Source organism: Trichomycterus rosablanca, chromosome 14, assembly GCF_030014385.1.
Source record: "Trichomycterus rosablanca isolate fTriRos1 chromosome 14, fTriRos1.hap1, whole genome shotgun sequence".
Classification (NCBI taxonomy): Eukaryota; Metazoa; Chordata; class Actinopteri; order Siluriformes; family Trichomycteridae; genus Trichomycterus; species Trichomycterus rosablanca.
In genome coordinates, this window is record NC_086001.1 from 10873037 (window position 1) to 10889496 (window position 16460).

Here is a 16460-nt window from a genome sequence, read left to right on the forward strand (position 1 = left end):
AGGTTAAAAATGCTGAGAACTCTTACCTGAGGACAAAGGCTGTCAATCTGTGTAGCAGCCATGCGAACAAGCTTCACCCCTTCCTCATTGTTGGAGATGGAGCACGCAAGGTTAGCCACCTACAGAAAAAAAGGTGAATGTTGGTAAGAGATTGGGAAATACAGTCCTGGCCATGGTTGTGTAAATCCTGCTGAATCACTCTACGTACTCACACATTCTTCCACTCTTACACACAATTTTACAAACTTTACCCCCTGCTGCTCATCTTTAGGTATCAGTATTCCATGCGCAGGTGGGTCAGGGATTTCATGCCCGACTTTAAAAGTTAAAATGTTGGGACAAAATATTTACAGAAGGTCAGACTCACCCAAGTGTTAGATTGGTATTTATTTATTTATTTATTATTTTTACCCCTTTTTCTCCCACTTTAGCGCATCCAATTTCTACCCGTCAATCATCCTCTCAATAATGCCGGCCCCTGCTTCTGATTGGGGAGGACGAGGCTGCTCCACGCCCCCTCCGACACGTGCATAGCAATCGAACATCTTATCACCTACACCTGACGAGTGCAGTGCGGTACAGCGCTGTGCACGGAGGGCCACACCCTCTAACGCACCCCTTCTCCATCTCAGTGCAGGCGCCAAAGGTCATAATCGTAGTAGTTTGAGAGAGAGTCCTCATCCGTCTTAGTCCCGCCCGTTATCTGAACAACAGTCCAATCGTTGTATATGTGGCTGCTCAGCCTTAGCCGGCAAGGCAGAGCCGAGATTCGATACGATGTATTCGAGACCTCAGCTCTGGTGAACAGCGTGTTTTACTGCTGCGCCACCTGAGCGGCTGTATTTTTTTTTTTTAGGCAAGCCAAACCTGATTTATGACCCTTCCGTTTTCTTCCAGCCCCGACTTTACAATGTATAAACAGCTGATATTTAAATAATTCACATCATGAGCACTAATATAAATGTCCATCGGGTAATTTAGTAGAAGGGACTGAAAGCGACCTGGCCACTTTCCATTACAGAGACAGCAGAAAGTTGTACAGGTGAGAGCAGCACACATGGCATGCTAAATAATTCAGGTCCGAAGTTGCGGTGGCGAAACACAATTACCCTAAAATGTCACAGGGTGCATGGAGACAAGCCTAATTGGAGTCCGTTTTGTTAGTCACCAATGATTGGCTGCCTGCGCTAAGTTGCAACAGAGGAATCATCCTCATTAGGGTTGAATATTCAAAATCATTACCGCAGTGGCAGTGTGTGGCTGAACCGTTTGATGCGAAAGACGTATTGCCCTGTGTAATTAAAGTAGCAGATGGCCCAGCTAAAACAGAATGCCTTGTTGCCTAATTTGCGCCGGAACATGATCGACAGGGACCTTCCTACCTACACTCGCCAGCATGCGACATGACTCACTAAACGCTGACTCCCATTCATTTTGCATATCCCTTACCTCTTGAGTTATCTATTACACTCTCTCAGCACATCTGATTGAAAGGAGTGGCAAACTGCTCTCAAAGTTTTCTTAACTCGCACCAGGTGCCACTTAAGTAGCTTATTTAATCATTGTCATAGCTGGTATTACAAGAGCACATGCCTACATAATACCTCTATTGTATTTATTGGCTATTTTTAAAGTAAGCCTACCACATGCGTAGTTTGTTTACAGCTACTGACTGTAAACCATATGTTGCAATGCTTCTTCATGAATTCAGAATAGCCACTACAGCATTTTTAGCACAGCAATGACACTAACATAATGCTATTCTTATTAACCTGCATTGTGGTTTTTCTTGTCAGTTTAATATTAATTGTCTGGTTGGTTGCTAGGGAACAATGTTTTTTATTTTTTTTTATTTTATGAATTTTCTCCCATTTTCTCCCAATTTTAGTGTAGTGTGCAGTCCACTGACCCCTTCTTATTTACCCATACTTGGATTCACAAGTGCACGGAGAGTCACAGGCAGATCTCCGCATTCCTCCACTTCTGTACAGGCGCCTCAGGCTGCTAACCAGGGTCCTTACACTGCAGTCAAAGATCCTAATTCCTTTTTAGTTCAGTCTTTGTCCACTTAGCAGACCGGTGGCACATTTTTGTCTGCTGCAGGCACTGCCAATTGTGCCTGCTAGGGGGCGCCCAGCAGACTTCAGAATCCCAGTGCTGGTGTGCTAGTGGAATATCTTGTTGTATCACCTGGAAAACGCTGGGCGCAAAGCAGGAATACTCTTGACAGGTCACCAATCCAATGGACTAGAATGGACTACCATTACAGATTGGTACGCCACGTGAGCGTCGGGAAAGATTTACCAATTTTTAATTAGACTGGATGTCTAAACAGGGGTGATACTAACAGTATTTAAAATGTGTAAGAAGTGTTGGGCATCTGACATAGTACTTGTTATTACCCAGCTTAGCAAAACCTGAACACAACCAACAGCTCAGGATTTATTGTAAGACTGCAGTACAGTGATGCCTTTAAATTTAAAATGGGTAAGACGTCTGGGCGCATTGCAGCGTTGTTGGAATGCTGTCCTGAGATAGCTCCACTGAATGATTAACTGAAGTAGACTTGTTTCACTCCATTTCTATTCACATGACTGACAAGCTGTACCACAACAGTCTCTAGTCAGTACATGTATATATACAAAATATACACAGTATCTCTGATGGCCAAGAGTCTGGGTAGAGTGGGATTAGCTTGAAAAGTGGTAACTATGGGCATTTGGTTCATTAAGAAATACATTATAATGATTGAATAATCAACACTGTTTGTCTAATCATGATTTTGGGTGGCGTGGTGGTATAACACAATGTTGGTGTTGTACAACTCCAGGGGGTTTAATCTTATCATAATCGTAACTAAGCTGAAGAAGTGTGTGATGACCTGAAAAAGATTTAAATTTATATTTCCACCTTGCATTCACTGTTCCTGGATAGACTTTAAATCATCCTGAACCTGACCTATTACAGATTATAAATGCTTATGAATCCATTCTTACTTTTAGTTTGGACAAACTTTAAATAGACTGAATAGTGCAGATGCTTTTACTGTGAGTGTGCAGGGTGGAGGTTGTACAGGTCTGTCAAAATAGAAGTAAAAATAGTGAAAAAAAACAAGCCAGAGAGGAGTGGAAGACAGAAGACAGAAGGGTAGGCATATGCAAGACATAACGGTGGAAATGTGCCACAACAGAGCGTAGGGGGTCATTTGTGGTGATTGACGATCTCTGGAATAAGCCGGAGAAACGGATCTGGGGAACCTTCAATTTGAAGGAAACAATATCACATGGTTGATGTCAAAGCAATGATAGACTTAAAACGAATCAAAATTTGGATGAAAAAAAAAAGACGAATTTCTGATCAGCACTGGGAATCAAACAAATACTGTAGATCACCAATTGCAGCATGGCCAGAGCAAAGGCAGATGCTTTTAGTCTGTAGTGCAACATCCCGGACTTGGTGTAATCCTGCCTGCACATTTTTAGTCTTTCTCTACTTAAACACGCTCAGTTCAGATCAGGTCATTTATTACTGATGCTTTAGAATTGTGTGCAGAGGACCAGAACTAGAAAACAATGTCCTAGACTGATGCAGGTACCTGCACCATCCTGCAGTGTCTTTGCAGACTCCTAGAAAGAAGCAATTTCTTGTAGTTTTCTTCAAATTGGTAGACATTATTAGCATTAAATTTGATCTCTGATGTTACGTGGGTGCTTAGGTGGTGCAGCGGTAAAACAAGCTAGCCCACTATTTGCAGGGGTTCGAATCTCAGCAGTAATATTAGCCGGTCAGGCATCTAATAATTAAATTGTAAAACATTTTGAAATGTTGACCTACGTAGCCACTACAATTAAACTGGCAGAGAATATAATAAGTAGAACATCATTATCAGAGCTGTAATCACCAGATTACTTAAAACATCCTGATGGTTGTGTTCTATAAGCAGTGTCCAAGTACCATTTATGGACAAATGTTAAGAAACACAGTGTTTTAGACACTTCTATTTTATTGAGTTATTTATATTTGGTTTTAGTTCTTGTCATCTTACGTACATGGACAAACAAATGCCTTGCCTGGCTTTTATAGCAGGATAGTCAATTTTGGGAAATAGGAGTGGTAGCTTAGCAGTTAAGGTACTGAACTAGTAATCAGAAGGTTGTTGGTTTAAGCCACACCACCTCTATGTTACCACTGTTGGGCCCATAAGCAAGGCCTTTAAACCCTCAGATGCTTAAATTGTATTTGGTCATAATTGTAAGTTGCTTTGGATAAAAGCGTCTGCTAAATGCTGCAAGTGCAAAATATTTAAGGCCGGACGTAAAAAAGTTATAATGCTATGTATATTTGAACCCTCTTTTAAAGTGTGTGTGTCTGTGTGTGTCATCTGTGTCACTGCTAATGACCCACAGTCCCCAGCTTTATCCAGAAGTAATAAAGAGTGTAAACATGGCATTTTCTCTTAGTTTTTTAAAGCTTTTTATTGACCCATAAACAGGTAATCAGCTTTTTCTTGGCCCACAGACACGCGCTTTTATGGACACTTTTCCCTCAAGAATACTGCAAGGTTTCAACTGTGGCCAGCGTTTAATATTAATAGAAAATGTGCCAACCACTTACTAAGACATTATGGCAGGATCTCTTAGAAGTAGCCTGTGGAGTAAGGGCACAGGCTGTCTGCCTGACTGGTTTAGACTATTGCCTATGCTTGCTCTGGACAGAGTTTGAATAAATCAGACTGGCACCATGTCCAAGACTGGGGACAATGACTCACTGGGGAACTGCAAATGTGAGGTGCTAAGTGCATCCTTGCTAGAATACCCCCCAAAAAAAATCCTTATTGCAAAGGATTGTACTGGAACATGTTCCTACTGTAAAGAAAGAGTGTGGGCCACAGAATCCGATTCACAGCTACCGAACCTGGGACAACATTGTAGGCAGAGGTTTAAAAAGTGCATTACTTATTATTTATATATTTATAAATATATATATTTATAAGTCTTAAGCAAGCCTTTTAAGGTAAACATGCTGTAGTCTTTGTTATCATACAATAAAATAGAAATGTTAACTAATATAAATATCATGGTGTCCCACAAGGCTCTGTTCTAGGTGTTTTTGACCCAGCAAGTGTCCTAATGGCTTAGAAAACTTAAGTATTCCAAAACCATATGGCAATAGTATAAAGTTGATCTTCCTCCCACTTTATCTCCCTTTGACCTACTGACTCTTTATAGTCATTAGGATACTAACTAATAAAAGCAACTATTGCAAAAATTGCAGATGCTGACTGCAAGAGCGTAAACATTTACATTTCACATTTTCAGCATTTATCAGACGCTTTTATCCAAAGCGACTTACACGATGAGCGGAACACGATGAGCAATTGAGGGTTGAGGGCCTTGCTCAGGGACCCAACAGTGGCAACTTGGTGGTGGCAGGGCTTGAACCGGCAACCTTCTGTTTACTAGTCTAGTACCTTAACCACTGAGCTATCACTGGCCCACAAGCGTAAACAAAATTGGAATAGAAATTTAACTAATATAAATATTTGAATGTAAAACAATACATCATGGTGTCCCACAAGGCTCTGTTCTGGGTGTTTTGACCCAGCAAGGGTTCTGATCATTTAGAAACTTACAATTAACAAACAAAATATGGGAAAACAAATGTGCCCTGTCTAATACAACGTCATGTACAAACCTCATGTCTGAAAAAGTATTCGAATTTTATTTTGGCTTTGTTGACACAGAGCGTGTGAAGCAGAATCACAAAACGGCAACCACATACTGTTGAGCAACTAAAGAAGTGCCTTGTACTTAAGCTTGTATCAAATTATGAATCTTCCCAGAACATAATAAATGACTACTCTTAATCAACCCTTGAACCCTGGAGTATTTCTGGACATTGTCCTCATATCACTGCCCATCTGCTCATCTGACCTTCAGTGTAAATTAGCCTCTCATGCTTTCTTAGAAAACCACTTCAGCCAAGAGAAAGAGGAAGAATGGAATCGATTCAGTGCCTGGGATTTGTCATGGCTCTGGAACCCTACAGCTCTCGCTGGACTGCTGTCATTATTAAAGTCTACCTGCCCTCAGCCTCCCCTTCAGAGACTCTTCAGAGAGAGAGAGAGAGAGTGCAATGGCATGCTAATTGCTGCTGGCTAGCATGCAGCTAAGTTACAGGGCTGTGCTCTGTAGCCTGGCTGTTTTCAGCCCAGAGGATTCACAGCTGGGTTGACCTCTCCTACAAAATTTCTCCATTTATTTTACTATAGTACTAAGACATATAGGAATCTATTCAAAAGACTATTTAAACCCTAGCTGTAGAAGGGTTTGTGTCTAATCAAGATCTCAAATATTGTTTAGGTGGTTAAGGCTCTTAAGAAGATTTAGTGCTATCACTATGCTATAATATTTGCATAATAGTATATTTTATTATATGTATACAACACAAATGATTTACATTATACATACACATCCAATACATTTTGAAAATTGCAGTTGCACCGAATGCCATGCAGTGTTTGGAAATTAGGTTTGGGATTTGTGTTGCACCGTACTTAAGAATGATACACTCTGGCAATTTTATTATGTATGCCTACTAGACAATACAATTCAATAGATGTGTATATATTCAATATATATGTATATATAAATGCTATCACTCACTATAAATGTAGGTCTCTATATACACCAATCAACCATAACATTAAAACCAGCAGGGACAGTGAGGTGTTTAAAAACTCCAGAAGCATTGCTGTGTCTTATCCACTCATACCAGCACAACACACACTAACACACCACCACCATGTCAGTGTCACTGCAGTGCTGAGAATGATCCACCACCCAAATAATACCTGCTCTGTAGTGGTCCTGGGAGAGTCCTGACCATTGAAGAACAGCATGAAAGGGGGCTAACAAAGCATGCAGAGAAACAGATGAACTACAGTCAGTAATTGTAGAACTACAAAGTGCTTCTATATGGTAAGTGGAGCTGTTAAAATGGACTGAGTGTAGAAACAAGGAGGCGGTTTTAATGTTATGGTTGATAGGTGTATATTCAATATTCTTGGACAATTTTTTAAATAAACGTGTGTGTATATATAAAAACCTAGCGAGCTGCCTTGCTGCCTACTGCCAACCTAGGCAGCTGCCTAAGTAGAGAGGATTCTAATAAGACTCCAACTTATAAAGCAGATTATATGGACACACTACTACGTCACCGCAGTTTCGCTAACACAGTTAGCCTTAGGCCATTCAAACCAATGGGCAGATGCAACACAACCCGCTAGCACAAATGTATTTACATTTCAAAGGAACTCCGTTTGTTGCTTTTTTTTGTGAGAAAAGTTGTGCCGCACTAAATGCTGGGATTACCTTCACCGCTAAGGAAGCATCGGATGCTCCCTTGTTAGGGATAATCCCAGTCAGATTATATCTTTAAATTAAGGAACCTCAGTAGGCAGCATTTTAAGGTATCTAAGAGTTTAGACAGCCTTTTTCTTAGGGGCCTCTTATAGCATTTGCATTTTGTTTTAATATCAAGATAAGCACAACAAAACTATATATTTAATATTTAGCAAATTGAATGACTTTAATATAAAATCGCTACACCAATAGATACCATCAAGTACAATTTAATTTGAAGTTAACATTGGTATGTGTCAAAAATTCAGTATTTTCCTAGCTGAATTTGGATATGTCATCCCTACACCATACATACAAATACTAGCCCAAGTATGTGGACACCTGAACATAAACTTGTTCGACATTCCATTCCAAATAGTATGGAATTGACCTCCCTCCTACTTGGTCTCCTTTTCACCTACTGACCCCTTATAGTTATTAGGATAATAACAAATAGAGGCAACTATTTTCTTTGAAAATTGCATACACTGAATATGTTGCATTTAATAAACAGTGATGGTTAATGCAACAGCGTTAGAAGTAAAAAGTCGAGAGTGAAAATCCTGCTCAGATTGACATATATGACTAATAAAGCTGCAGATGTGTTGATGAATTCTGAATATAATTCATGATCAGAAATAGAATGTTTATGGCCTGGGGCAGAGAGTCATGACTCAAATGAACATCCTGTGAGTCATTTATATCATATAAAACTTTACTGACCCAAACACAGGACAGGGAAAGGTAATTGAAAGCAATATAATCCCACCATAAACCGACACGATCGTGTTTGACTTTGTAGACGTGAGGCGGCAAATGGAAGCGGTGACCCTTACTGGCAAGGGCAAGACCAGCCGAATCGTCCAATTAGACATGGGCTTATTAGATAGGGCTGCATGGCTACAGACTGATCAATCAAGGCATAAAATTAGCTGAGCAGAACATCACATGATTAGGCTGATTTCACCAACACGATATCAGTATTTAGTACTAAAAAGCAAACATTATTCTCTGTAATGTTGCAGGAAGAGCCACGGCAAATGATTCTATTATGGATCGGTTGAAGGAAGCGCAGAAAAGTTGCAGCGGTCAGCAGTCAGCTTCCTGTGTCAGCATGGGACGTCTCTGATGATTGATTTTATCCTCATGCCCTATTTTGTATCTATGATCAAGAGGAAGGGCACAGGGGAATGATACGACCCATCAAAGCTTAAAGCAACAGCTTAAAATAAATGCTACGTGAACACAATTATGGTAAAATACACCACTGGGCTTAGATATGCCATGTGTACAAACTGTGCAAGTCAAAACTTAACATGTAGGCTGTAAAATGCCAAGGATTTGGGGCACAAAGCACATATTAGTGTGATTTTTGGGAGTTATTTATTATATGTTATTATACACTGATCAGCCATAAGATTAAAACCACCTCCTTGTTTCTACACTCACTGTCCATTTTATCAGCTCCACTTACCATATAGAAGCACTTTATAGTTCTACATTTACTGACTGTAGTCCATCTGTTTCTCTACATACGTTTTTAGCCTGCTTTCACCCTGTTCTTCAATGGTCAGGACCACCACAGAGCAGGTATTATTTAGGTGGTGGATCATTCTCAGCACTGCAGTGACACTGACATGGTGGTGGTGTGTTAGTGTGTGTTGTGCTGGTATGAGTAGATCAGACACAGCAGTGCTGCTGGAGTTTTTAAATACCATGTTCACTCACTGTCCACTCTATTAGACACTCCTACCTAGTTGGTTCACCTTGTAGATGTAAAGTCAGAGACGATCGCTCATCTATTGCTGCTGTTTCAGTTGTTGGCTAACAACATAAGTAGGGATACGGAACAGATGGACTACATTCAGTAATTATAGAACTACAAAGTGCTTCTATATGGTAAGTGGAGCTGATAAAATGGACAGTGAGTGTAGAAACAAGGAGGTGGTTTTAATGTTATGGCTAATCTGTGTATATAGCCTGTTGTTTTAATGCAAAACATGAAAAGCAACATCAGACACAAAAATTCAATTATATGCACGTTAAGTGAATAACAGACTTTCCATGCAAAATCAAGTCCAAAAACCCTGAGACAGTGGCGCCACGTCCTGCTTCAATCAATGCATCGATCGCTGCCTGGAAGGATGCAAGCCAAGCAGTTGTGCCGTCCACTACAGCACAATTATAAAAATGGACCTGAGGTTGTTCTTTTTAATTTGCTTGTGTATTTAACAATACTCAAGAGTCACCATTTAAAAAGTGCTCAGAGGAAAAACAGTGCACTTTTGTGTATGATTCATTGTTTAATCCTGGCTAATTCATGCCATAGGCTATTGTACTAACCCCGGCTCTCAGAAATTCACTGCCTATTCTTGTATAATAGATGCTTATTGGATGAGCATACGAGAAGCAGGGGGTTTGAGAAAGAAAACACGAGTGATTCTTTTTACATTTTCATCTTTTGATTGGTGCAAAACATTATGTTCTTGCTTTAGTGAAAGAAAAAAAAAAAAGAAAAAAAAAGAAAATGAAGTGTCAGAGACAGCGCTACCGAAGGCCTGGCTGTTTTTCAATAGCTTTGTCTGTATGCAGTGTGCATGGATTTGTACTCACAAAGGGTAAAAACTGAGCTCCCAGTGCTTAGAAGCTAAGCCAGATACTACAGAATGTTCCAGACTTTCTGCTGAATAAATATGTATAGAGCTCAGTTCCTAACTCTAGATGAATTTTATACATGAAACCAGCTGCAGTAAAGCAAGACTTCTTTTGTAGTTCAGCGTACTGACTTGTTTACTTCAAACGTGGCTTGTGCCAGATGAACAGGCCTCAGGATATACTCGCTTATATTTACACACGCCGATTGCAAAAGCGATCAATTGCCAAGTGCCAACACAGTCTGAACACGGTCAATTCATCTTTATAAAAATTCCTACAAATTAATTAGTAATAAATGGTATGAATGGGTACAAATATATGTGACATATAAAATGTATAAAATATATGGAAATCAATGCAGCAACACACCCCAGACAGGACGCCAATCAATCGTGGGGCATTGGCTATCTCTCCACCTTAGACATTTCAATCATGTATGTATGTACAGTGTATCACAAAAGTGAGTACACCCCTCACATTTCTGCAGATATTTAAGTATATCTTTTCATGGGACAACACTGACAAAATGACACTTTGACACAATGAAAAGTAGTCTGTGTGCAGCTTATATAACAGTGTAAATTTATTCTTCCTTCAAAATAACTCAATATACAGCCATTAATGTCTAAACCACCGGCAACAAAAGTGAGTACACCCCTTAGTGAAAGTTCCTGAAGTGTCAATATTTTGTGTGGCCACCATTATTTCCCAAAACTGCCTTAACTCTCCTGGGCATGGAGTTTACCAGAGCTTCACAGGTTGCCACTGGAATGCTTTTCCACTCCTCCATGACGACATCACGGAGCTGGCGGATATTCGAGACTTTGCGCTCCTCCACCTTCCGCTTGAGGATGCCTCAAAGATGTTCTATTGGGTTTAGGTCTGGAGACATGCTTGGCCAGTCCATCACCTTTACCCTCAGCCTCTTCAATAAAGCAGTGGTCGTCTTAGAGGTGTGTTTGGGGTCATTATCATGCTGGAACACTGCCCTGCGACCCAGTTTCCGGAGGGAGGGGATCATGCTCTGCTTCAGTATTTCACAGTACATATTGGAGTTCATGTGTCCCTCAATGAAATGTAACTCCCCAACACCTGCTGCACTCATGCAGCCCCAGACCATGGCATTCCCACCACCATGCTTGACTGTAGGCATGACACACTTATCTTTGTACTCCTCACCTGATTGCCACCACACATGCTTGAGACCATCTGAACCAAACAAATTAATCTTGGTCTCATCAGACCATAGGACATGGTTCCAGGAATCCATGTCCTTTGTTGACATGTCTTCAGCAAACTGTTTGCGGGCTTTCTTGTGTAGAGACTTCAGAAGAGGCTTCCTTCTGGGGTGACAGCCATGCAGACCAATTTGATGTAGTGTGCAGCGTATGGTCTGAGCACTGACAGGCTGACCCCCCACCTTTTCAATCTCTGCAGCAATGCTGACAGCACTCCTGCGCCTATCTTTCAAAGACAGCAGTTGGATGTGACGCTGAGCACGTGCACTCAGCTTCTTTGGACGACCAACGCGAGGTCTGTTCTGAGTGGACCCTGCACTTTTAAAACGCTGGATGATCTTGGCCACTGTGCTGCAGCTCAGTTTCAGGGTGTTGGCAATCTTCTTGTAGCCTTGGCCATCTTCATGTAGCGCAACAATTCGTCTTTTAAGATCCTCAGAGAGTTCTTTGCCATGAGGTGCCATGTTGGAACTTTCAGTGACCAGTATGAGAGAGTGTGAGAGCTGTACTACTAAATTGAACACAACTGCTCCCTATGCACACCTGAGACCTAGTAACACTAACGAGTCACATGACATTTTGGAGGGAAAATGACAAGCAGTGCTCAATTTGGACATTTAGGGGTGTAGTCTCTTAGGGGTGTACTCACTTTTGTTGCCGGTGGTTTAGACATTAATGGCTGTATATTGAGTTATTTTGAGGGAAGAATAAATTTACACTGTTATATAAGCTGCACACAGACTACTTTTCATTGTGTCAAAGTGTCATTTTGCCAGTGTTGTCCCATGAAAAGATATACTTAAATATCTGCAGAAATGTGAGGGGTGTACTCACTTCTGTGATACACTGTATATGCACTGCTAGGAAGTTAAATCCTGAATCCCAGGGGTAGTGGGTAGTTACTGCTGTGCCACCAGAGTGACTACTACTACTACTAATAATAATAATAATCATTATAATCACTATGATTATTATTAATAATTTTGTTGTTTCTTGTTTTACTTTATAGCGATGTTATCAGAATTATATGTAAATGACAACAGTTAATAATCATACTGACATTATATAAACAACATATTTTACTTTTTATATATTTTATTCTAGATTACATATTTCCTTTTTTTCTTTATTTATTTGAATGCAGATTTGTGTGCTAGACGCTCATAATAAATAATGCAGCAGATATTACATAATAAATTAGCTGTTTGGTCTGAGTGCAGAACACAGCAAAAGTCTGACCAGGTTTCGATTCTTTAGCTTAGCTTATAAACACAAATTAATAGTGCAGCTCTAGAAATAAGTTTAAACGTGTTAAAATGCGCATACATTTATTTTGTGATTTATTTTCAGTTTATTTAATTACAGAGCTTAGCCTCACAGACTTTTCGGTGCTGGCTGTATTCATGCAGGGGAAGAGTGCTGCAGAGACCGTTGTCCATTCCTATGTTTACTGATATTTTTAATTTTTAAGTTATAAAATCTTTAAATTATACGGTTGTTTATTATGAGACTCACTTTTATGTGAACGCACACACTAAAAATGTAAGCAGAAACAGTTGACATGGCTGTGTTCTAATTAACGCTTGGTTTAATTAGGTACAAATGATGTGTCTTCATGCAATAAGGATTATTACCAGATTATCAGGGTCAGGGCTCTAGAGTGCGACCAATTTGGTCGCACATGCGACCTAATTTCTCAATGGTGCGACTAAAAAAAATCTCAGGTCGCACCGGCGCGACCAGGCGTCCGAGGGAAAAAAAAAACAACAGACACACATTAGGCCAATATCATGGTCTAAACCAATCAGAGCTAGTGAAGGGCGGGACAATATTGTAGCGGTGATATGTGAGCGACATTCAGCTCAGCCAATCAGAATGCAGCACCCGGTTTATACACGTGCGTTCGGACGTTCTGCTGTAAGTTTAGTTTTGTATAAGAGACTCGCCGGATGTCCCCAGAATGGAAGTTCGGGTTCTGGAGCTCGGCAGTGTAAAGTGCTGTAACGCTCACTTAAGTCCTGACTAAACAGTTAAAGTGAGTCTACCCTGTCGTGTGCCTTTATTCCCACACCTCCACCACCGCACAGCAAAAGACCCGCAGCATCCCCACCGGACAGCGGCTAGGTGAGCCGACCCTCTAGTAGCAAGGGGCTAATGCTAGCGATAAAGTGCGGCGATAGTGAAAGTAAAAACACGACAATATTTTCGTTAATAAAATATTAAAATAACTAAAAGACCAAAATATATTAGAATACATGTAGTCAAAATACACAGTGAGTGCACCGCAAGCGATTTTGGGAATCTGTGTAAAAGATCCAGTAAAGCAGATAATATAATGCACTGCATTTAAGATTACACTAACACTCTAGAGCCCCATACACACACACACACACACACACACACACACACACACACACACACACACACACACACAAACCCACACATATATATACATATAATTTTAAATATACACACACACATATAAATAGATATACACACATACATACACATTTACTCTATTATTATTTTTATAATTTTTATAAAAAATAATTGCTATAATTAGACTATAATACTATAATTAACTGTAAAGAGCATGGGAAGGCCATGGCCGGCAATAGTGTATTTGTGACTGGTTCTAATACATTTTGAATTGAAAGGCTGGAAAAACCCAATGCATCTATAAAACACATTACATGCGGCGATAAATGCACTGCCCGAGTGTCCCCCTCTCCCCACTGCCTTTCAGCGGCAAGCAGCAGCAAACAGATCATCAGACGAGGCCATGTTGACCAGATTGTTAGTTAATTACAAGTCAATATTGCCTGTATGGACAGTGATAAAAAAAAAAAAAAAAAAAAGTGAACCTGTAAAACTGCGGTGTTAAATGCGATGCAGTCGAAAATTTGGGTGCACCTAACTTTTGTGCTGGTGCACCTAAGAAAAAATGTTAGGCGCACCAGTGCAACCAGTGCAAAAAGTTAGTCTAGAGCCCTGAGGGTGCATGCAAACATAACCAATGTGTGTTGCATTGAAATACAATAAGTGTCCCAGTCTAAGATGTACTCCTGCATACCTGGGTGGCATTGGACACACTGTGACCCTAAGTGGAACATAACAATCAGTACAAATGAATAAACTGACATCAGAATACTGTAATGTTGCTGTGCAATACATCAAGCATACCAAGTACAATACATGGGCAAACATTTGCAGCCATGAAGAAGAGGGTTTGTGCCAAAACCATGTGCCAACTCAATGTGCCAACACTGCTTTAAAAGCTTAATCTCAGTGTGAGCCTTCTGTTGCCACTGTGATAGATAAACCATTCAGAGCAATGTGGCAAGGCACAAGTTTCATTAGTACTGACATTTATTCTCAAAACTCATCTATTCAGAGTGGCATTTAACTTGTAACAACACAAAATAAATGCTTTTATTTTTGCTATTCTTTTTAATAGTTTTTATACTTAGATCACGACAGAAATGTGAAGTCCTAGATCCTAAAACTTGTAAAGTTTTCAGTTTCCTGATTGCATGTAAATCTGTCCTGTTTCTGTCTAATTTTAAGAAATTGTTCTATATTTGTTGTTCTCTCTCATAATTTAGCTAATTTTTAATGAACTGTCTTATGCTGCTCTCTTTGTTTTTATCTTAATTATTCTTGATGTTGATGTACTATTTTGATTTTGTACTATGATTTGTATGGTGTATGTACGTATTTGTTTTGATTATTTGTCTTATGTAAAGCGTCTTTGAGTATCTTGAAAAGCGCTATATAAATAAAATGTATTATTATTATTATTATTATTATTATTTATACATGGCAACTCTCACTCATCAGGTCTGTATATATACACACACTCACCCACACACCCACATACAGAGTAATATTTTATATAACCTTTAACTTCATACAATTTGTCAGCTCACTTCTGCGAATCTATACATTTTTCTCGTCTTACCATGAATATTAAGTAAATTCATAGAAAACTATGTACCTGGCTTGCCTTAACGTCAACTGGCAAATAAATCATTATTCATTTTGGTTGTCTGGGGTCAGTTTCCACGAAATCACTTGACACAATGCAGCAACACACCCTGGACTGGACGCCAACCTATCGCAGGAACTTTTTTTTAGGTTTCTGACTGTAGGTACATCCTTTCAATCCAACTAGTTGTTAACACAGTATGAATTATTAATAGATTCATTATTTAAACCTAATTTGCTTACTTGCATTGCTCAGCAGTGTGTATAGATCTAACCCTCTGATGTTCATGTTGGATTACCTCCAGGAAACATTTCCATGGTCAAAAGTATAAGGACATTATACTTATTAGAGTTCCAATGTTCCCTTGCAGCTTTAGGAGGCTCCACTTATCTGAGATGACACTGAAGTGCATTTGTGGGAATTTGTTCTCATTCAGTCTAAAGGCACTGATGTTGGATGAAAAAGCTTGTCATGCAACTGACTTTCCAATCCATTTCAAAAGGGGTTCTGGCTTTGTCCAGGCTCCTGAAGTTCTTCCAAACCAATTCTTCAATTCCCATATGTATCCCATTTTCCTGTCTATTTTGCACCAGGACACAAACACAGTATTGTTGGGAAAGGTGGGTCCTCACTTAGGAGTAAAAGGCAAGGACCTCGCTTAAGAGTCACAAGCTGGAGGCAAAGACTTTGTTTTAAATAATTCATTTTCAACACTGGTTGGTAATGAGTGTGGCTAAAACCCCTAAACACAATAATTAGGAGGGGTGTTCACATGCTTTTGACCATACAGTGTAGGTTGTACATTTACTGAAGTGGCAAAAAAGAGGGGAAAAAAAACTTAAATAGCATTGCATTGTTTGACTGCTAAGACTAGTTGCTTACTACCAACCAACCAAATGCTGCCCTCTGGCTTCAAGGCCTCACTGTAGGCCGTTAAGATTTACTCCAGCTGAGTGAGTCAGGACGATAGAGACAGAAAACGAGAGAGGAATAATTCTCTCCTGAGGGGAAATTAGATGAGATTAACAATCACAGAAGTTGTCGATTCTAAATGGATACTGCACATTTATTTTGGGATGTGCATCGCTATAAAGACACATAAACCCATCCTGGTGTGTCTGTGTATACTCAGTAAAAAGCTGTTCTAATTCCAAGCTGCTATCAGGGGCCTAATAT

General features: G+C 39.8%; 1 protein-coding gene across 1 annotated transcript in view; it reads right to left on the reverse strand.

Annotated features, from left to right (window-relative positions):
• The window catches only part of ctnna2 (catenin (cadherin-associated protein), alpha 2), a 600844-nt gene that overhangs the window by 58553 nt on the left and 525831 nt on the right, over positions 1–16460 (reverse strand). Inside the window, exon 10 of the mRNA XM_063008183.1 lies at positions 27–119. Within this exon, the coding sequence (XP_062864253.1) occupies positions 27–119 (93 nt within the window). The remainder of the gene's footprint in view (positions 1–26; positions 120–16460) is intronic.